This window comes from Asparagus officinalis, chromosome 2, assembly GCF_001876935.1.
Source record: "Asparagus officinalis chromosome 2, Aspof.V1, whole genome shotgun sequence".
Taxonomy (NCBI): Eukaryota; Viridiplantae; Streptophyta; class Magnoliopsida; order Asparagales; family Asparagaceae; genus Asparagus; species Asparagus officinalis.
The window spans coordinates 4,323,597-4,346,871 of record NC_033795.1 but is presented as its reverse complement, the minus strand read 5'-3'; the positions used below and the strand labels follow the sequence as shown (position 1 = coordinate 4,346,871).

Sequence of the window (23,275 nt, the reverse complement as noted above, 5' to 3'; positions counted from 1 at the left end):
AATCCTTAGGGGTTGAATCTATTTCGGTATGAGAGCGCGCAGCAGGACAATTATGTCTTCTTAGAAAGTTGCATCACTGTTTTTGTTGTTTCTCTCTTTCACTTCAATCATTTTAGTCAAGTGGTTCATGTTGCTTGCAAGAGAAGTACATGGTTTTTAAGTAACCGGTTGAAAAGGGAAGATGCAAGAACTGGTGGACGGTGAATAGTGATGCAACTTTATATCAAATCGTTTATCAAATCTTATAGCCCTTTATCATATTAGAAAGTTTGGAATACAATCAACCAAAAATAGACAAGTAATAAAAAGAATAATCTCATAGCCCTTTATCAAATCGTTCTTAAAATCGATGTAGATGAAGACCTGTGAAGAAACGATATAGTGTTGTAGGCATAGGACACTCCTTTCTGAAAAAAAAAACTCCAATGAAAAGCGTACCGAGAAGAAGTTGAACGAGGCTCTTACAAACCCTAATAAACTCTCGTCTTTTTTGTGCAATCTCCTCTCTCTCTCTTCTTCTCTTTATTCTCTTCCTCAATTCACCTTTAAATAGACATTGATAGTATAGGAAACAGATCCTCTAATCATAGTTCTAATAAGAGATCAACAGAATCAACGAATGGTTGAGATTAAAACTTAAAATATGCTAAAAATTGTTGCAACCATCGATGATAGGTCACGATCATTGACGGTCCATTAATGACCATTGATGATTGACTATAGTTCATCGATGTAAATTCTAGTTTCTGGATTTCTGTGATTGTTAAGTGCAATCCATGAATGGTCCTTGTGATCATCGATGGTCGACTGTAGACCATCGATGGTTTGAAATCTAGTTTTTGTTTCTCCAATTCTTTCTTGTAGTCCATCGATGACTTGACTTAATCATTGATGGTGGCTCATCACCATCGATGGTTTAAAGGCTGAAATCAACGTTCGTGTTGATTTTTTGCATCGTTTTGAATCGTAATTCGTTTGTACCTGTTTATACTTGAAATATATCATCTCACAAATATATCAGTAGTTAATGAGAGTTTGTTATTAATCAAACAAGAGAAATTTCTTGAACAACATTTTACTAACCGAACAACGTTCTAACACTTAATTTTAAGAGTGTTGTAATAACCTCACTCAACTTTGAAATTTTGATTTAGCCGCCTCAAATATAGGATTTCTCAAAAAACTCCCTCTGGTCTTTACATGTTCTTAGCAAATCATATTGACATTGTTACCTCAAAATGTGAAATAATATAGATACCCACTGCAACAAAAGTAAATCTCCCAACAAATTAATTACTTGAATTACCTAATTAAATTTGGATTAATTTCTAATCTATAAATAGAAAGCTAGGATGTTTAGATCGAAAGTTTATCCTCTTTTATTAATAATTATGGACTAACATGAGCGGGGATGATATTATAGTAAAGTCGATAGATTAATTTTTAATTTATAAATAAATATTTAAAGGGCTTAGATGAAAATTATTTATCTAATAGAATTTCTATCAGGAGAGGGGTGTATGCAAGAAGTATGCATACATAATAATGTAAGTCAATGTGATAGGATATAAGCTTGTTTGACGAAAAAGATATTAACTAATGGCTATACTTTCAAATAAATTATGAATACATAGGTCAGCTATGGATATATAATATTTGTTTAGAATTTTTACTTTGAAAATTCTATCTCCTATAAATTGCACAAAATTCATACTAAAAATTCTAAATAAATATATTTATTATAATAAAATAACAATGTAATAATTAAAAAAACCGAGAGTATTTTTATGTAGTGAATGTTTTTCCCAAACCCCATTTTTTAAGGGAGTACGAAATGATTAGTGACCTAATCAAGTGATCTCCACATTAGACCATCCAACGACCAAACTGTTTCTGACAGATCTAACGGTTGTCCTTCACCCGTTAAAAAAAACCAAAATTTCAATTGAGCCCGCGTTGAAAGAAACCAACACCGAAACCCTAGAAAGAGGAAGGAGGAGGATCTCAGCATCAGAATCCCCAGTCAAAGCCAAGATGCCGAAATCCAAACGCAACAGAACCGGTAAAGATCTCTCATTTCTTGTTAATTTTTGAAATCTCACAAAGCATTTGTTCATCTTTGATCGAATTTTATCCCCAAATGCTCAGTTACTCTCCCAAAGGCGAAGAAGAAGGGAAGAGACCAAAAAGAAGCAATCTTGGGCTCAATCAAGCGGGCAGTACGAGAATACAGCTCTGCTTATGTTTTCACGTTCGAGAACATGAGGAATCAAAAGTTTAAAGAGTTCAGAGAGCAGCTCAAGTCAAACAGCTAGTTGTTATGGGAATCTTTTTTTGATGTGTTTTTTTTCCTTCTAATTTTGGTGTAATTTGTAACGGGCTTGAATCAAAATTGGATTTTTTTCGCAGGTTCTTTCTCGGGTCGAATAAAGTTATGCAGATATCACTGGGTCGGTCTGTCGCTGATGAAGTGAAACCGGGCTGCATAAGCTTTCAAAGGTTTATTTAAAGATACATGTTTGCTAGTAGTAGTATGCTTTAGTGGTTTTTATGTTAATTTGGATATCGGTTTCAGTTTATGCGAGGTGATTCTGGGCTTTGTTTTACGAATATGGACAGAGAGGAGGTGCAGAGGTACCCTTAGAACTTTTTTTACTGATGAGCATGTTTTGATAATTGTTTCTAAAAAGCATGGGTTTAGTTTTTTAAACAAAGAAATCATTTATTGATGACGCATTTCCCGATAATGCTGTTGGATCAATGAAGATGTTGCTAGTTGAACATATGTTAATAATGTTGTAAGATAATCACTATAATTGACAAACCCACTTCAGGGTTTTCTTTTTTTATAGAGAAGTTTGCATGAATTCTCCACTAGTGCTTAATTTTTAGTTGTTGGTTACTTATAACATTTAACTGGATTAAATGTAGGAGTAAAACTTTGAAGATGTGTTGTACCTGCAATTACAAATAGAATGTAGGGATAAAATGATAATGGTTAATTTTTTATGCACCAGTCCTGTTCGTTTTGTCACTGTTCAAAAGATTATACTTGATAGGAATATCACATTTACTAGAAGCCTTAAAATTAGTTGGATGAAGTGTGGAGAACCACTAGCATGTTCCACGGTGATCGAATACTACAACATGGAAGTCAATTGGTAGATAATAGTAACATGATTGTTTTACACTGTGAAAATACATAACAAAAATGACAATTCGGTACAAGTTTACTAAGAATGGGAAACTTGTAGGTGGATTTTCATTAAATTAGGTTGGAAGAGTCGGGATGAAAGCACTGGAGGTTGTTGGGAGTGGCATCCTTGTCGAAGAAAACATGTAGACTATTAGAGATAAGCTGGAGATATTATAGAATTTTAGAGTGAGATGGAAGATATGAGTGGTAAATGCAAAATAAATGTTTTCTTCAAATGAGTTGGCGTTCATTAGAAGAAAAAAGATTTAAACTCTATACCAAGGTCCAGATTTATAGAAAGCAACGTCTTTTGTGCTGGCTATGAATACTTGATATGTTGAGTTTAGAAAAAAGGGAGCATACGATATGTTGCCAATTATATATCTGCTTTTGTCATAGTTATTTATGAATCCAAGTCCAATTGTGGAGCTTATTTATATAAAGACATTCTTATAATTATAAACAAATGCTATTTTATGCTTGGATAATAATTTTGTATTTTAAATTTATGCAGGGTTTTCGAAAAATTTGAAGAACATGACTTTGCAAGGACAGGAAGCCTAGTAACAGAACAGGTTCGGATAGTATCCTACCTTTTTTTATAATTTTTGCATTATTATTTGTCTTTCTTTCTTTAATTCTGCTTAATGTATTTGTGTACCAAATTATTTCTATGTTTTCTCAACATCTAAGAAACAGTAGATATGTGACTAGATCACTCATATAGTTGTAGCAACTGAATTTTTCCATAAGAAACGAATTTGATTATGGATTGTGAGGGGGAAAGAAAAAAATAATGCTGATAAATGAAAGATTGTAAAAAGGGATAAAACATCTATTGTAGATGTGCTTCCTAATGTTGTCCGGATGTTCTTTGCTTGAAAACTTTACATATCCATACCCTTGGTTGTTACAGGTGGAGTTGAAGGAGGGTCCTTTGGAACAGTTTACACATGAAATGGAGCCATTTATTCGGAAACAGGGCATGCCTGTTCGCTTGAACAAAGGTTTGTAGTTTCTTCTTTTTGTAGTTCTTGTAGCAATCATTTGAAACTCAAGTGGGACTGTGAATTATCTGTGAGGAAAAGGAGCATCTGAAGTGTTTTTGCTAACTTTTTTTTCCAATGCAGGTGTTGTCGAGTTAGTATCGGATTTTGTAATTTGTGAAGCAGGAAAACCTCTATCCCCAGAATCGTCTCGGATACTGGTATGCATCTGATATAAGCTTGAAACAAACTATTTTCAGACCTGCATTGAGATTCTATATTTGATCTGTAAAAAAATCTGCACTTTACAAATGTTTCAGACATTGAATCCTCATAGAGGTCAATTGCTGTATCCGCCCAGATAGGCAGCATTTTGTCTTGTTAAGATTTAAAGCAGTTGCTTTTTGTGGCTGAGCAGAATGTTATGGGAGCAATTTTGTTTCTTGATTTTTTTAAGTGTAGACTTTTCAATTTGTCTGTATCCCTTTTCGAAAAAAATAAAAATAAAAACCATCTTAGAGGCATTTTCTCAACTGTATCTAGATCTGTATTTTCTTATTTGGTTAACATGATGAGTAGCAGAAAAGGCTGCAACAAAGGTTTTTGGGCATCTAAATTTTTGCCGGCATTTGTAGCAAAATGTTAATAGCTAATTTGGTAAATTAATTACTTTTTTTTATCCCTGATCTTCTGATGGGAATAGACGAGGCTTTTACTCACCGGGCACCGGGGCTGCCCACTTGGTTGGTTTGGTGGTAATACCGCTTGATTTATTGAGCTTAACTTCTGCTGGGTGTACACTAGCAGGTAGATGCCTTGATATCCAATTTCGAGTTAAAAAAGTACTAAACAAAAGATATTTCTACTAGAAAATTTTATTCAAAACTACTATGTCTAAGATTGAATATTGAAATCATTTTGATCTTTTTCCTTTGTCAAACAAACATGTACGTTACAATAACATCCATATCTAAATGTAATTGACACCATCCAAACCTAGTAAGTATCTGAGTTCTCACATATATAGGATAAAGCAAAATAATAATAATAATAATAATAATAAGTTGAGTACAAGCTAATCAAACCGATATTTATAAATAAGTTTAAAATAACAACTTCAATATGAGCCAATCAAAATGACATGCGCCTTACTAAAGTTAAAATAACATTTACAAATTAAAAATACGCATCATTTATAGATTCATCACGTTAGCTGTTAGACAGTAGGGGATGCTGCAATTCATATGGGGAACTCCTTACTCTCTGGAACCACAGAAGGAATTAACTTCACATGCAGTAACCATACTTTCTAACATCAAAGGAGAATCCATTACCCATATGTATACAAGCCTTTCATAACCAAAATCAAAAATCTCAGCGAACAAAAACAAAACGCATAATTGATAGTTGAGTCACAATCTAATTGAACTGCTCCCAGTCGTTGGTAACTTGAGTAGACGATGCCATGAGTACTGGGGCTGCGCTCAGGCTCCCCACCTCAGACTCGAATGTCTCCCACTGAGTTGTTACAGAGGTCGCATTGCTTCTGTTGCTGAATGGGTTGGAGTTTCCATCCTTTAGTGCATCAAGCGTGTCCACAAGGCTCTGTATCCGACAAACCTGAGAAATTTTACAAACAGGGGTGTGAACAATTGTTCTGGCCAATTGATGAAAAATGTTAAGAATTAAAGTAATTTTCACAAAACTGCCATGACCTTTGATGTGTTCTGCACAAAACCACCATAAACTTTTCTATTAGAGAAAACTGAAGGAACTTGGGGTCAGTTGTCACGCATGTTTTGGACAAATTTGGCACGTATACTTTATTTATCTTCTGTATTATCCTTGCAGACTTCGCGGATTGACAGATATAGAATGTTAATTTAGACCTTTTATCCAAGATGTTAGTGTCATTACCAACAATTTCCTTTATTATCATTATTTTTATTTTATTTTATTTTTTGCAGTTTGAAAGTTCATGGTGATTTTCTCGAATAGAAATAGTTTATGGCAACTCGGGCAAAATCCATGGCATTTTTGTGAGACTTGCCCAAACAATTAGCCACTACATTTCAGTAATACACGATAACAAAAAACAAAAAAACAAACAAAGAAAAGAAAAAAAAACGCAGCAAAATGTGGGACGAAGAATAAGAAAAGGGTCCAACAGTGACAAAATTGACAAAATCGTTGGTTATAACCCTCCAAAATTTTGAACTATGCATATTTTGTTTGGATGAATGAAACTGGACAAAAATTATGGGTTATATCCCATAAAAATCGTGAACATTGAAGTTTGCATAATTACTTGCTAAATTATCGTAACTGATAATATGGACAAAAATCATGGACTTTATTCCAGAAAAATCATGAAATCTGTAATGCGCATATTTATTTTCCATTGGATCGAAGAATAAAAATTGATAAAAATTGTGAGCTATAACCCATGAAAATTGTAATTTTTTAAGAAAGAAAACTTATGTCATTTGGTCGAAACGAACAAATATTGATAAAATCGTGGGTATATAGCCCATGAAAATTCGCGATATTTGAAGAAAGAAAACTTATATACAATTGGATCGAAACAAAAAAATATTGAAAAAAAATCATGGATTTAGTCTATTAAAATCGCGATTTTTGAAGAAAGAAAGTGTATTTGCCATTGGGTCAAAACAAATAAAATTTGTCAAAAATTGTGGGTTAGCCTATGAAAATCGTGAACATTAAAATTCACAAACCTAATTGCAACATGGTCAAAATGGAAAAATGGACAAAAATAATGGACTATAACTCATGAAAATAATTAATTTTGACATACACATATTTACTTTTTCGATTGGGTCAAAGAATGAGAATTGACAAAAAAAATCATGGGTTAAAATCCATGAAAATCACAAATTTTCATGAAAAAATATATTTAATGGCCATTGAGATGAAACTAACGAAAATACACAAAAATCGTTGGTTATTGCCCATGAAATTGCGAATTTTGAGGTACATATAATTACTTGGCATTGGGACGAAAGAAAAAAATTGCCAAAATAGTTTGTTATAACACTCAAAATCGCTAATTTTGAAGTAATCATAATTAATTGCATTTAGTTCGAATGAACAATATTGGACAAAAGTCGTGGATTATACCCCATCAAAATTGTGAATATTGAAGTTTACATAATTACTTGTTAAATTGACATAAAGGACAAAATGGACAATAATCATGGACTATAGCCCATGTAATCCACAAATTTTGAAGCACGTATATTTATTTTCCATTGGGTCAAAGGTTAACAATTAATAAGATTATGAGTTATAGCCTATGAAAATCATAATTTTTGAAGAAAGAACTTATTTGCCATTTGATCGAAATGAACAAAAATTGACGAAAAAACGTAGGTTATAGCCCATAAAAATCACGAAATTTTAAGTAAGAAAACTTATTTACCATTGGGACAAAATAAAATAAAATTTGATAAAAATTACGGGCGATAGCTCATGAAGACCACAAATATTGAAATTTGCATAAATAGTTCCTAAATGGTCGAGAGGAAAATGGACAAAAATAATGGAGTATAACCCATGAAAATAATATAAACTTTCAAGTATATATATTTATTTTTCACTGGATCCAAGAACAAAATTAACAAAAAACTGCTGTTCAAAAACCATAAAAATAGCGATTTTTCATGAAAGAACATTTAATTGCCATTGGGACAAAAATTAGAAAATACACAAAAATCATGGTTAACTCATGAAAATTGTGAATTCTAAGTCTGTATAATTACTTAGCACTATAAAAAAGAACAAAAAATATTAAATTTGTGAGTTATAACCCACCAAAATCGCGAATTTTGAAATAATTATATTAATTACTTTTGGTCGGAATGAATGATAATAGACAAAAATCATGAGTTATATAGCCCATGAAAGTCACAAATATTGAAGTTCATATAATTACTTACTAAACTTTTGTAACGGACGAAATGGAACAAAATCATAGGCTAATCCATGAAAATCATGAATTTTGAAGTATGCATATTTATTTCTCTTTGTGTCTAAGAATTAAAAAGTATAAAAATCGAGGGTTATAGACCATGAAAATTACGATTTTTAGAGAAATAACTTATTTACGATTTGGTTAAAATGAAAAATTGACCAAAATCATAGTTTATAGCCCATGAAAATCACTATATTAGAAAAAAATAGAACTTATTTAACATTAGGTCAAAACAAATAAAAATTAATAATAATCGTGGGTTGTACCCATGAAAATCGTGAATATCAAAATGTAAAAATGAACAAACCTAATGGACTACAGTCTATGAGAATAACGAATTTTAAAGTATGCATATTTATTTTTCACTATGTTGAAGAACAAAAATTTATAAAAAATTTTGAGTTAAAGATCATGAAAATTACAATTCGTGATGAAAGAAAATTTAATTGCCATCAAGACGAAACTAATGAAAATACATAAAAATCTACAATAATAACCCATGAAAATTACTAACTGTGAGGTACGTATAATTACTTGGCTCTAGGATTAAAGGAACAAAATTTGTCAAAATCGTAGACTATAATCCACCAAAATCGTGAATTTTAAAATAATCATAATTAATTGCTTTTGATTCGAATGAAAGATTATGGACAAAAATCATGGATAGCCCATGAAAATTACAAATATGAAAGTTCTCACAATTACTTGCTATTACCATAACCGACGAATATTGACAAAAATCATAGGTTATATAACCCATGAAAATCACAAACTTTGAAATACGCATAATAAGATTCCGTTGGATTAAGATGATCAAATGTGATAAAAATTAGGGTTATAGCCCATAAAAACACCAATTTTGAAGTATGCAGAATTACCTATCATTGGGATGAAAGAAGAAAAGATGCTCTAATCATGGGCTATAGCCCACTAACATCGCAAATTTTGAAGCAGTCATAATAATGAACATAAATCGTGAGTTATAGCCTATAAAAAGTGTGAATATTAAAATTCACATACTTATTTGCTGGATGGTCAAAACAAACAAAAAAGATAGACAAAAATAATGGACTATAGCTCATGAAAATAACGAATTTTAAATTGCCTATATTTATTTTCTATTGGGTCTAATAACGGAAATTGACAAAAATTCATGGGTTAAAGTCAATGAAAATCAAGATTTTTGATGAAAGAATATTTAATTATCATCATGAATAAACTAACAAAAATAGATAAAAATTTTAGGCTATAATCCATGCAAATTGCGAATTTTAAAGTATGTATAATACTTGTCCTTGGGACAAGATAAAACAATCCAAAAACCGTGGGTTTTAACCAACCAAAATCGGTAATTTGTAGTCATAACTGATTGCTTTTGGTTCGAATCTATGTTACCCGGGTACTTCATTATTGAAGCTGTACCCGTACCAGACACGTACCCGACACTTTCCCGTACCCAAACTTCATGGACACTTCTTGAATATATGCATACATTTATTACAACATGTACTCAATTAGACGATATATGTGTTAATTTAAAACACTTGTCAAAGACTTTCTGGACGTAGAGCTTACACTTCACATCCGTCTTTTAAAACTAATGAGATACGGGTCGAGTTCGTTTCAGTCCATACCCAAGTTCAAAACTATATAGTTAATGGGTCGTTTAGATGTCTAGTAAAAAAATGTACCCAACATTTTATAGTTTTGCCGTATCCCCTACCCATACCCACACCCGTGCCCGTTTCCATGCAACTTAGGTTCGAATAAACAATGAGCAAAATCCGTGGGTTATTGCCCCTAAAAATCACGAATACTACAATTCACACTATTAATTGCGATATTGTCGTATGAATCAATGTACAAATATAATAGGTTATAGCTCCTAAAAATAATATGAATTTCAAAGTACAATATTTTTCATTGGGTCAAAGAAGAAAAATTGACACAATTTTATGGGTTCCATGAAAATAGTGATTTTTTATGAAAGAATATTTAATTACCACCTAGATGAAATAAAAGAAGATACACAATAACCATGGGTAGCCCGTGAAAATTGTGAAATTTTAGGTATGTATAATTACTTGGTATTGGGACGAAAGGAAACAAAATTGTCAAAATTGTGGGTTAAATCCACTAAAATTGTGAATTTTGAAGTAATCATAATTAATTGCATTTAGTTCGAATGAATGATAATGGACAAAATACGGAGACAACCAAGAAAATCGTGAATATTGAAGTTCACACAATTACTTGCTAAATTATCGTAACAAATAAAATAGAAAAACAATCATGGACTATAATCCATGATTTTTGAAGTACGCATAATATGCCATTGCGTTGAAAAGATGAAATGTGACAGAAATCTCGGGTTATAGCCCATGAAAAATGCAAATTTTGAAGTATGTACAATGTCTTGGCACAAGAATGAAAGAAGAAATTTTGCTTTAATCACTGGTCATAACCTACTAAAATCGTGAATTTTTAAACTGAGTCTTAAATATGGATATAAATTATGGATTATAGCCCATGAAAGTTGCAAATATTAAAGTTATGCATAATTATTTGCTAGATGGTCTAAAAAAAATAAAAAATGGATAAAAAATCATGGATTATAGCTTATAAAAATTATGAAATTTGAAGTACACATTTATAATGTATAAGGTCTAAGAACAAAAATTGACAAAGTTTTGTGAGTTATATCGCATGAAAATCGCTATTTTTTATGAAAAATATATACTTGCTATCAGGACGAAACTAACAAAAATACACAAAATTCATGGGTTATAACCCATGAATAAGTGCAAATTTTAAAATATGTATAATTACCTGTCATTGGGACGAAAGAAAAACAAATGCAAAAATCGTGGATTATAACCTACCAAAATCATGAATTTTGAAGTAGTAATAATCAGTTGCTTTCGATTCGAATGAACAATGACGGATAAAAATCGTGGGTTATTGCCAAAGAAAATCACCATTAATAAAGTTCACGCGCGCAATTAATCACTAAATTATTGTATGAACAAATTGGACAACATCATAGACTATAACCAATGAAAGTCACAAATTTTGAAGTTTCCATTGGGTCGAAGAACAAAAATGGACATAAAATCATAGATTAAAAGCCTTTGAAGATTGCCATTTTTTATGAAAGAAAATTTAGTTACGATCGCGACGAAACTAACAAAAGTACACAAAATCGTAGTATATAGCTCATGAATATTGCGAATTTTGCGTATGTATAATTACTTAGCATTGGGACGAAATGATCAAATATTGCCAAAATCATGAGTTATAACCCACCAAAATCGCAAATTTTGAAGTAATCTTAATTAATTGCACATGAAAATCGCAGATATTGAAGTTCACCCCATTACTTGCTAAATTGTCGTAACAGGCAAAACTTGACAAAAATTATAGGTTATAGCCTATGAAAATCTCAAATTTTGAAGTACTCATAACAAAATGTCACTGGGTTAAAAAGATCAAATGTGAAAATCATGGGTTATATCCCCATGAGAGACGCAAATATTTAATACTAGGATGAAAGAACAAGAAATGTTGTGATTGTGGGTTATAACCCACTAAAATCACGAAGTTTGTAGTCATTATAATGGATATAAATCATGGGTTATAGGCTATGAAAATCTAGAAATATTAAAATTCGAACAACTATTTGCTAGATGGTTGAAATGGACAAAAAAAAAGGGAAAAATCATGGACTAGCTCATGAAAATCACGAATTTTGAAGTACACATATTTATTTTCCATTGGGGCCTAAGAAAATTGTGATTTTTTATGAAAGAATATTTAATTGTCACAGGGACAAAACTAACAATAATACACAAAAAATCTAGGGTTATAACCCATGAAAATTACAGATTTTGTACGTATAATTACTTGTCATTGGGATGAAATAAAAAATACAAAAATCGCAGGTTATAACTCACCAAAATCACGAATTGCTAGTCATAATTAATTGATTTTGGTTTGAATGAACGATGATAGACAAAAAAAGAAATTGTGGGTTATTGTCCATGAAAATTGCGAACAGTTAACAAGTTGGAAATACATGTCTGGGTCATAAACATGTTTCGAATGAATGATGATGAACAAATTTGTGGGTATGTATTGAACAACTAGTTGGAAAGGCATTTCTGGGTTTGGAAGACCATGGAAATACTTCTTTCTTTTGCCTCATATCCATTTTAGACATTCTTCCTATTGTTTTTTTGCTAGTTTAAACAATTGTATTCAATGTTCTATTTACTTAAGTACATATATAAGGCATGGCTGTCCATGTCTCAAGCCATAGCCAAGTGTCCCGGAGTATAATAATAAAGTTGTTGATTTTTCCAATAGCATATTTATCAAATACAGTTAGTAGTCTATTATTATCTACTAGGATTCAAGAGTAGTCTTTCCAAACACCTTGAACAAGACGGGAAAGAAGCCTCGTGACCTTTTTGGTGGGATTATACGAGTACCTCAAATGTCTCATTTCCTATACCATGCATATGCTTGAATGCTAATTACATTATTGATTTCCAGTGCAAAATTATGCATACACATGCATTCGGCTTAAAGTCTAGTTATCATACCATGATTACAACAGACATGAGTGTCGCAAGCGATATATCTACTGTTGCTTATTAAAGATATGAAAGTGTACATAGGCATGCACACAAACACATGATGGGTCTATGTGTTCTCTATGTAAGTGTACCTACACATCTACATATGTTATGCATTCATGTACATATTTATATTAGTGAGCATATATGTGTGAAATGTTGTACACGTGTGTAAAGAAAGGCAAAATCATTTCATGAAACTTCTATCAGAGTAATTAATTATTATGGTTCATATAGTTCGCCCTTCGATATATGTTAGTAATTTAACTTAACACTTCCAAAGTGCCAGTTACAGCATATTATAGATTCTTTAGTAAAATAAGAATACTCCACGTGTTTCTTTAACAAAGGGATTTGGAGAAACAGTAGAAGGAATTTGAATAATCAAACAAAAAGCAGTACATGATAATATCAAGATCAAAGAGAATTTTTATAACTGTAAAAATTAAGCATGTAAGTAAAGCTAGAAAGTAAACATCAACTACTGAACTACCTCAGTCCTCCTTTGTATTTTTGCTTCTCCCTCTGCCTCAATTCTGTCTAATTTCAGTAACTGCACCATGAGTAATTCAGTCAACATAAGAAACTCTTTTTCGTCGACTTTTGTGCCCCCAAGCACTGCCGACTCCAAAGCAGTAGCCTGCACAAATGTAAGCTCAATATAAAGATTATATTTCTCTTTAGGAAATTGCTCTTCAGTTGAATACCAACCTTTTCACAAAGATTATCGACCTCGGATCTTACAAGGACAACTGCTTCACTAGCCTTTGACATCCTTCTGTCCTCTTTATTCTCTTCAAGCCTTTTCATCTCTTCAGCTTTCTGCTCTTTGGCTTCTGGGTTCTCCAAAAGCATTATCTTTGACATTTCCTTAACTCCTGATATGTGCAGATACTCCTCGTTGTCCTTCTCCTTTCCCCTGAAGAATAACCTTTGTTCTTGAGGCTTCAAGCCAGTCTTTTGGGCAAGAATCCTCTTTAATTCCCCTGAAAATATCATTAATATCAAGGAAGAAACTAATAGGAAATAACACAATGAACATTAGATATCAAAGGACAATTATGAACCAAAAACCAATAATCTGACAATCAATAAGTGAATGATATATTATGTAAAAGAAAAATACATATTAGAAGAAACCAACCAGTATTTGGTGCTCATGGCTCCTATTTAAATTCACAAGCCAGGAAGAAACCTGTACAACCAATAAAGGATGGTTCAATGCCAAATAGAAGTATAACAACTAGGACAAAATTTATGTTTTGTGGACAAGGACTTATTCATTATTGGCCGACTCTAAACATTGGCAAAGGGTTCTCCAAGATCACCATACAAAAGAAATAATTATATGTGCTGTTTTTTCTGAAGATACATAGATTAACATGTACATATGTATACAAAATTCAGTTTGTGCTTCTGTATAGAAGAGGCTTAATAAGTAAAATGAAGACAAGATTAATTAATACACACAATTTTTTCAAAAGAAGGAAAACATATTTTGTGTCCAAACATGCATGAGGCAATAAGGCAATACGATACAAGTACACAGCTGGTAGCTGATAATGATTCTTATATGTTTTAGTCAGATATAGCAATTGATATATTGTTAGCCCAAATACACAAGACTTAGGGGCCAAACAAATTTAAGATGCAAACTTGCCAAATATATCTCTTCTAAATGATATACAGACAGTCACTATCTCAAGAAGGCTCACACCAAAAATTGGCATCAAATTCTTATAACTTTGCTAGGCAAATCCAAGAAAAATTCATAAGGTGCATATTTGCCAATGATATTGTATTGTTTGTGAGGCTCAAAAAGGTAATTTCTAAAGTAGAAAGGTGGCGATAAGTTTTCAGTGTGGAGCATTTAGACTGCAGGATAAAAGCAGAATACAGGAAAATTTACTTTTAGCAGTGACAAGAGTGTACAGATCAATCGCAAAGAAATACCCAGAACGGTTATGATAGTGTACTATTTCATTTACTCTTCAATTTAATCAAAGAGGAGAGGCTAGAGTGACGAAAAGGTCCTGGAGTATCATATGGTCATGGACATTCTGAGAACTCTGAGAACACCTGATATTAAAGGATGATTTCATAAAATGACTGTAAGAACAGCAATGCTTTATGGATCTAAGATTCTAAATGTCAGGCAATTACGAAATAAAAATAAAAATAAAAAAGAAGAGTGTCACAGAAATGAGAAGTCTGAGAATCTTGCAAAGAATGAGAGTAGAAATATGATTAGCAATAGAATAGAAAACGAATGCATCCATAAGATCTCCCATTGATGAAAAAAATGAATCAACCGACATTCTTTGACGCGACTAAAGGAACTAAATAAGCTTGGCTACTACGAAGAGTAATTGGGCTGTAATTAACTGATCTAGGAGAACCAAAAGCATGCTTACAGGTGATGGAAGCAATTAAAAAAGAAAATAGCAGTTTGTAATTTAACCAAGGTGATATCTTAAAAGAGCTAAATGGAAGAAATGGGTTCAAATAGCTAATCCCAAAACTTGGTGATCGATATAAGCTTCGCCATTATCGTTCTTGTTTCCGTTCTAGCCTCTAAACACAAACTGGCATCATAACCATACTCATTGTTAGACGATATCTAAAAGATTGCAAACAAACAAGGCAGCAATAGTCAACATCAAGACAAAGATAACAAACAATTCGAAGTAGTAAAATCATCTAATATGGTCAAATACCAAAATACAAAATTTGTAGAAGAAATAGCCAAGTAAAATGAATCAGCCAAACTGCAACAAAAAGACATCAACCATCAAATGTTACAAACAAGCACAAAATTAGAAGAAGATACCCGCTACCCAATTTTCAATATAAAAACTAGGCATAGCAACTTATGTCATAAGCATCCACATATAAACAAGCATCAGAGATGAACATAACCCAGCATTAATCAAACATGCAAAAAGCATATAGATATGAAAAGAAACAGCCAAGGGAAACCACATAATCAAAAAGTATACAAGTAAAATAAGTTAATACCCACAAAGAATTAGGAAAGAAATTTGATTAATTTTTTTTTACCAAAGGTGGATTGGGCAGGGACAGAGAGCTCATGCTGAGAAGATCCATGCGCAACCCGCATCTTGATCATGGGCACAGAAGGCCCATCAAGCCCATCTTCCCTTTTCAGCATCCCTCCAGGCCTCAGCTGCCACTCTCATCTTCACTCAATAAGCCCAGAAGAGGAAAAGGGTCAGATACAGATTGAAAGCAAAGGGAGAAGAGAGAGATGATGGGTTGGCGAGGGAAAGATCGGTTCCTTTATCATGCTCTTCTTGAAAGTTCTACAGATTAATTTGGGCACCAGAAGACATTCTACCAACCCCCTATGTATATATAAAGGGTTATCTTGCATTAGATACCCATACTTTACAACATTTTAACCTAAGATCTATGCTTATGCTTTAGGTTACTTAACCTATACACCTCTCACATTGTATGTGTTTTGTGAAATGATCCTCCATATTATTGTAATCGCCATTTGTGCATCAAATATTTGTAGTAAGCCCCTAATTTTGTTCTCTAGACTATAACTGAAGTTATACATGCAGTAGCTTCAAAAAAATCAACCATTTTTTGTTCTTTACAAATTATGTTGTTTAGACTTATTGTGTCTGGAAAGAGATAATAGAGAGCAAAACCCTAATTACTTAGTTTATTCAGATAGTTAAATATATAGTTTATTCAGATAGTTATATATATATATATATATAGGGGTATGGTTAACGTGTTACAGCCCATTAACCCAATACCCAATAGACTTAATCTAACACTCCCCCTCAAGTTGGAGCATAGATATCCACCATGCCCAACTTGTCACATATAGTAGAGAACACCTTTGAAGAAGTAGCATTGGTAAGAATATCAGCAAGTTGTTGTGAGGATGGAGTGAATATGAGAGACACTATCTTCTCTCAAGCATCTCTGACAAAATTAAAGTCAACTTTAATATGTTTTGTCCTCTCATGAAACACATGATTCTTTGCAATGTAAATGGCAGACTGGTTGTCACAATGCATAGGCATGGGTCCAGGCTGAACAAAACCAAGTTCTGTCATAAACTTTCGTAGGCACACCATCTCACAAGCAATATGAGCCATTGCTCTATATTCGGCCTCTGCACTAGATCGTGATACTACATCTTATTTCTTGCTTCTCCAAGTCACTAGATTACCTCCAACAAAAGTACAGAATCCTGAGGTTGACTTTCAGTCTCCCATATCTTCTGCATAGCCAGCATCAGAGAAAGTAGAAATGTGAGTATGCTCATGCTTCTTATATAGAAATCCCTTACGAGGACAACTCTTGACATATGCCAAAATCTTCAGAGTAGCTGTCCAATGAACCTCTCTAGGTTTGTGCATAAACCTGCAACTAAGTACACCTATTGCAAAGGTAATATCAGGTCTGGTAACTGTCAAATAGATTTGCTTCCCAATCAGTCTCCTATATCGTCCAGCTCATCTAGTAGAGAGGTATCATCAAGCCACAAATCAACATTTGTCTCCATTGGAGTACGTGCTTGTAGGTTTGCATCCCAAGAGACCTGCTTCTTCTAGTAAATCTAGCACATACTTCCTTTAGGATAACAACATGCCATGCTTTTGATATGCAACTTTAATCCCAAGATACTTGGGCTTTCCCATGTCCTTAGTGACAATATAACGGTTTAGATACTCCTTAGTCTCTGTTAAGGCAACAGAGCCACTCACAGTCAGCAGAATATCATCAACATATACGGCTAAAATAACCAAACCAGTTATTGTGCATCGAAGAAAGACAGAGTGATTAGAATGGCAGCGTTGGAAACCAACATTAGAAATAACATTGATGAACTTATCAAACCAAGCTCGAGGGCTCTGTTTCAACCCATAAATGGTCTTCCTTAGCCTGCAGATAATATTCTTCCCCTGAGCAATATATCCAGAAGGTTTCTCCATATAAACCTCCTCGTCCAAATCACCATAAAGGAAAGTATTCTTCACATCTAGTTGGTGCATCGCCCAATCCATATTAATAGCCAGAGAGAAAAGGATTCCGATGGAGTTGAGACGTGCAACAGGAGAAAAGGTCTCAAAGTAGTCAATGTCATATGTCTGGGTATAATCTTTAGCAACCATGCGAGCTTTATAGTGGTCAACAGACCCATTGAGGCGATATTTTAAGGTATACACCTATTTGCAACTAACCACAGTCGCTCCAGTAGGAAAAGAGACCAAATCCCAAGTCTCTCTAGAAAGCAATGCATCCATCTCCTCATCCATAGCCTGCTTCCAGGCTGGTACTAACATATATAGCTTCCTCATGTGATCTGGGTATAGATACAATGGACAAGGACAAAGCAAACTGACGAAAAGATGGGGTGAGACGGTCATAAGAGACAAAAAGAGAGATAGGATATTTCGGGCAAGACTGTTTACCTTTTCGAAGAGTAATAGGAAGATCCAAGTCAGAAGAGATAGAAGTCTCAACATGAGATGGACCTGCAGCTGGAGATGAAGAGTCGGCAGGAGCAGAGACAGGTGCATGTACTTTAGGACGACGAGAGTATGTCAGTAGAGGTTTCAGTGCGGGAGCCACATGAGCAGATAACAGAAGAGTAGTAGGAGCATAAGAATGTAGTGATACCTGTGGACAGATAGCAGTAGTGGAACCAGAGGGAAAATATGGGATAGACTCAAAAAAGATAACATCAGCAGACACAAAATATCTCCTAGTGGACGGATGATAGCACCTATACCCTTTTTGAGTACGTGAGTATCCAACAAACACACACTTAATTGACCTAGGAGACAATTTATCCAAACCAGCAGTCAAATCATGAACAAAACACGTACAACCAAAGACGCAAGTGTTTTCAGCGAAAGTTGTTTCCATTGCAGATTCCATTAAAACTTCGATCGTTTACAAAGAATTACAGCGTTTGCAGCGATTTGGAAGCTGCGTCTGGCGGCGATTTGAGCTGCGTTTGGCGGCGATTTGAGCTGCATTTGGCAGCGATTTGAGCTGCGTCTGTCAGCGATTAGAGCTGCGTTTGGGTTGCGTTTGCAGCGATTTGGAAGCTGCGTTTGAGCTGCGTTCGTGGCTATGAACGCGGTGCGTCTTGATGCTGGTGTCGATGTAAGATGTTCGTTCTTCCAAAGATCAAGTCTGAGCTTAGATCTCTAGGATTCACCAAATGATGATTGTCAAAGGGTGAAAATTCTCTCTTTCTTTCTCAAAAATCACCAAAGACTCAAGTCTCTTCTGCTCCAAAAATGCTCTCTGTCCTTTGCTTCGTGTTTAGGGAGGTATTTATAGGGGTCTCAGTGCACCACAGTTGAAACAGGGGCAAAATAACTGCCCGAATGCTTTCTCTTTGGCCGCTGCAGTCTATACTGCCGCGGCTATTGGCGCGGCAGTATAGGCTAGGCTGCCGCGCCTTAGCCGCGGCACTTTGATCTGCCGCGCCTTAGCCGCGGCACTTTGATCTGCCGCGCCTTAGCCGCGGCACTTTGATCTGCCGCGCCTTAGCCGCGGCACTTTGATCTGCCGCGCCTTAGCCGTGGCATCTTGGTCTGCCGCGCCTTAGCCGCGGCACTATGTCTTGTCGCGCCGCCATGTGTTGTTTGATGACGTGTATATTCTCCTATGTCATCTTGAGTGGTGTTTGAATGTCTGTAAGCATTTTTTGACGCCTACAGATACCCCCTCCAAAGTATCTCAGACTCATCATTTTTTGAGAGGAGTCTGGGACACTTTGGATATGATAAGCTTTCCTTGCAATTTCTCCAGTGCTTTATTGAAGAAGTTGCGTAAAATGATTTGTGAACGGCTTCAATCCTTGACTTCTTTATTTTTTAGTCTACTCAGTGCTTTGTAGAATAGCTAAAATTTCTCCGGTACTGCGTTTATCGCGTGGCCGTTGTCGAAGTCTTGAATCAGAACTGTTGTTGAAAAATGGAGAAATAGTTTATGCTCATATGCTCTATTGGAGTGTTCGGGAAACAGTTTAACCTCATATACCCGTTGGGAGGTTCAAGGAGATGCAGTTTATACTCATATACTCATCGGAGTGTCCGAGAATGTATTCCAAATACAGAGGGAGATGTATGTGTTCAAACACCGAAGAAATTACTGTGTATACACAGTGTTCCTGCACGACAGAATGGACTATGGCGTATGAACGGCCGCGGCAGCTTATACTGTCGCGCTTGAGCGCGGCAACATAGACTGTCGCGCTCTAGCGCGACAGTGTCGAGTGTCGCGCAGCGCTTCATTCAGTCAGGTTATAAAACTGGTTTGGGCTTCTTCGGGTCATTTTTCCCCGCTCTTCTGAGTTCGAAACCTCTTCCAAAACCCTATAAAAGGATTTTTCTGGCTTTTCCCCTTTCCACCTCTTCATCTTTGCGTTTGCTCGAACAAAACCTAGGGTTTTAAGATCTAGGGTTTTGAGTTCTCTTTGATTTTGATCTTTTCCCTTGATCAAACTTGATTCTATTCTCCCCTGGTAAGAACCGAGCCTATCCCTTGTATTTCATGTTTATTTTGCTATTTAATTCGAGATCTCATCTCTAAACCCCAATTTTCTTTGATCCTAGGTTGATTTCACCATGTCGCCAAAGAAAACCCGTGCTTCGAAGGGAAAGTCTGCAACCCAGGCGTCGGAGGAGGCAGAGGCTGCTGTCCCTTCATTCGGAGGTGAGTTTTCAACATTTCCCCTCTTTCAAAACTGCTGTTTTTGCATATATAACCTCGTTTGCCTCCTTTGAGAGGCATTCGGGAAGAGTTGACATCCTCCATCGAGAGGATTGACGCTTTAAAAACATATATCTTGTTCAATCAAGACATATACCACAGTCAAGATGCGAGTTTTTGTCGAACTCGTGTCTTGTCGAAATCAAGGGGCCGCTGTTTAGTTACCGCGGCAGTACGTGCTGCCGCGGCTGAACGCGGCAACATACCCTGCCGCGGTAACTAACGACAGTGAATGGTGCCGCGGTCACTTAGAGCGAGGTTTTGTTCTGTTTAGCCTCTTTTACACAACTGTTTTCCAACTTTTCTTTGTAGTCCCCTTTCCCTCTGTGGCCTTCTCTGAGAGAGAAGACACGGGTCAGAGTGGTACTCTTCACGCTTCTTTCAACAACGACTTTCTGGTTAGAGAGGCTTGCCAATTTAGTGAAGATCGTGATAATAGTGTTCCAGAGTTGGTTCGTGAGGGAGGTCGTCGTACCCTACGCGCTCTGTTGACTGATTCTCCTTTGACTTCAACTCGGGATTCTACCGAACCGTTAAAGAAACTTGATTATCTGTTTGGTGATTCGATAGAAGATCCAGACAATCTCTGCCGTGGCCCTGAAATTTGGTTGAATGAGTATGAATGTGCTTTTCTATTCCTTCCTCCATTTCCTCGACAGTATTCCCTTCTGCAATTGAGGAATTTGGCTGTTTCGAGAGAAATGACGTGGCACTTGACAGAAGACCACGAGCGCGTTCATTGCGGATACATTAGTAAAGATATTAGTGCTCCTGGTTCCAAAGGTAGGTATAATATTCGTGGTCTTCATCCGGAGCTATTTGGACCAGATGGCGGGCCCCAGAATGAACTGATGATCAGGGCCAATACAGTAAAGAATAGGCTCGCTCGGGTTGGCCGAGAACTCCCTATTCCAAAATTTAGATGTTATGGATGGGTTCATTCTCTTCCCGACAAATGGTGGGCTAGGATGACCAAGTATGTACTCAATCGTTGGGATCAAGAGTTAAGGAATTTGGGATTATATGCTCCGATCCGAGCCAGCATGCATGGTCTTCCAGTCAGCGTAGATCATTTCCTTGCTTTATTTGAGTCTTATATTCCGGAGGCCAATACATTTCTTACCAAGTATGGGGAGTTAGGGCTTCCGCTCCACGAAATGATGCAAGTATCTGGACTGCCATTGGGGAACACTCCTTATCAAGAATATTTTCCCAACAATCGTCAGCTCATGAAGATGAAGAAGGTTGGCTCTCCTGCTTATGACATACTCTGGGAATTAACTTGTCACTATCAAATAGCGATAGCCAAGATTAAAGTAAAGAGTAAGAAGGCAGCTCGAGTCAGTTTAAAACAGTTCGCTGACTATTTGTTTCAGAATCTCGAGAGCCCGACCGGTGAAGCTGTCTGCGAATCACCGATTCTGACCCCTTCGGACGTTAACAGGCTGATTACGAAGATTAATGCCCAATCTTATAGAACCGAGTCATCTGAAGGCGGTTTTCTTAAGGGCACTAAATTCAGCACTTTCTTATGGCAAGCCACCAAGAGAATGAAGCCTGCGACTCTTCTTTCTGGTTATCTGGCCATATGGCTAAAGAAATGTGTAGTGCCGCATCAGTCTTCCGAGGCGCTTCCTCTTGAGGTTCTTCTTCCCGCCGTGCAACTAACCGTTGGAGGTAGGTTATCCTTACTCTCCGCTATGATTGCTGACCTCCATAGCGGTTTGCGTAACCTAGCTACCACTTTTACCAAAGTGGGTGCCGAGCCTTCAATTAAAATTCCATTGTCGAGTGTCGAACTGCCGTACACATATTTAATGGCGTGGCTAGTTCTCCATCGAGCGGACATGATGTCAGCACCTGACGCGTCTGATCCAGAAATCCCCTTGTTGCAGCTCTTAGAAGGATGTAAGTGGTTATATCCTTCCCGACCGTGGATTGACCGGGTGAGGCAATTCAAGAATGCCAAGTGCTGGGAATTTTACAAGTGTTTCCCTCAGTTTTCTGGTGCCTATAATGATACACTCGTTGACGAGGAAATGCCTGGAGCTAACAGGACTTCTCTCGATGTGGGTAGCTTCCATTGGCTCATGAACATTCACCCAGGCTATAATGTTTTTCGGTCGAGGAACCTTTGCAGGATTGAGCCTTATTTTCCTTGCCGTTTTGCGCGACAATTCGGCTACGATCAACTGTACGTCGGGAATCCTAACAAATGGTTGATAACCTGCGGAGGCCTCATTGATGGAGTACGAGCCTGGTTCTGGAATGTTGCCGGCTGTACTGGAGCTCAATTTAGTCTGCCTGTTGCTGAGCCTGAACTCCACACGACCTTTGTTTATTGCCGGTGGATTTTAGCCGCCAACACTCCTCTTGCGAAGAAGAAGCTTTCCGAACTGGAATCCGAGGCCGTGGTTCGGAGAATTGTATCTAAAAAGGGAAAGGCACCTGCTACATCTTCCCGCAAAGGAAAACAAGTAGCTGATTCCGAAGAAAGCGACGACTTTGAAACATCCAATGAAGAGGATGAGAATAGAGATGAAGCAGAGGCTGATGTCCCTCTGTCTCCCGTGGCTCACAGGACTCGTCGAGCCTCTTCACCCAAATCACCCGGTGTTCCTTCTAAGGGTATTCGGATGATGGAGAAGAATATTCCCTTATCGTCTTCTAACAAGATGACAGTCAG

At 35.9% G+C, this 23,275-nt stretch overlaps 2 protein-coding genes across 3 annotated transcripts; one reads left to right on the top strand and one right to left on the bottom strand.

Annotated features, from left to right (window-relative positions):
• On the top strand, positions 1,720-15,967 carry LOC109829992 (mRNA turnover protein 4 homolog). The gene is given in 9 exon segments (XM_020397115.1): positions 1,720-2,062; positions 2,149-2,314; positions 2,410-2,468; positions 2,471-2,499; positions 2,576-2,634; positions 3,711-3,771; positions 4,113-4,203; positions 4,327-4,403; positions 15,879-15,967. Coding segments are annotated over 9 exon segments (603 nt in total). The 5' UTR covers positions 1,720-2,034; the 3' UTR covers positions 15,912-15,967.
• Positions 5,314-16,397, bottom strand: LOC109829990 (BAG family molecular chaperone regulator 4-like). 2 transcript variants are annotated; one of them, XM_020397114.1, is made up of 5 exons: positions 15,874-16,397; positions 13,958-14,008; positions 13,525-13,788; positions 13,307-13,453; positions 5,314-5,802 (listed from the first exon to the last, which is right to left on the bottom strand). In XM_020397114.1, exons 1-5 carry the CDS (start codon positions 15,919-15,921, stop codon positions 5,602-5,604), a joined length of 711 nt encoding a protein of 236 aa, XP_020252703.1. In that variant the 5' UTR covers positions 15,922-16,397; the 3' UTR covers positions 5,314-5,601. The 2 variants fall into 2 exon arrangements, with proteins under 2 accessions (XP_020252703.1, XP_020252702.1); XM_020397113.1 differs by lacking the exon at positions 13,958-14,008 and having other exon boundaries at positions 13,525-13,799.

Bases quoted from the DNA above. Each gene is read 5' to 3' on its own strand.
- LOC109829990 (XM_020397113.1), bottom strand. From the start codon at position 15,985: ATGCTGAAAAGGGAAGATGGGCTTGATGGGCCTTCTGTGCCCATGATC. The intron at 13,800-15,873 runs GTAAAAAAAAAT...TGATATTTTCAG, and splicing joins CCCTGCCCAATCCACCTTTG to GGGAATTAAAGAGGATTCTT. The intron at 13,454-13,524 runs GTTGGTATTCAA...ACATTTGTGCAG, and splicing joins TCGATAATCTTTGTGAAAAG to GCTACTGCTTTGGAGTCGGC.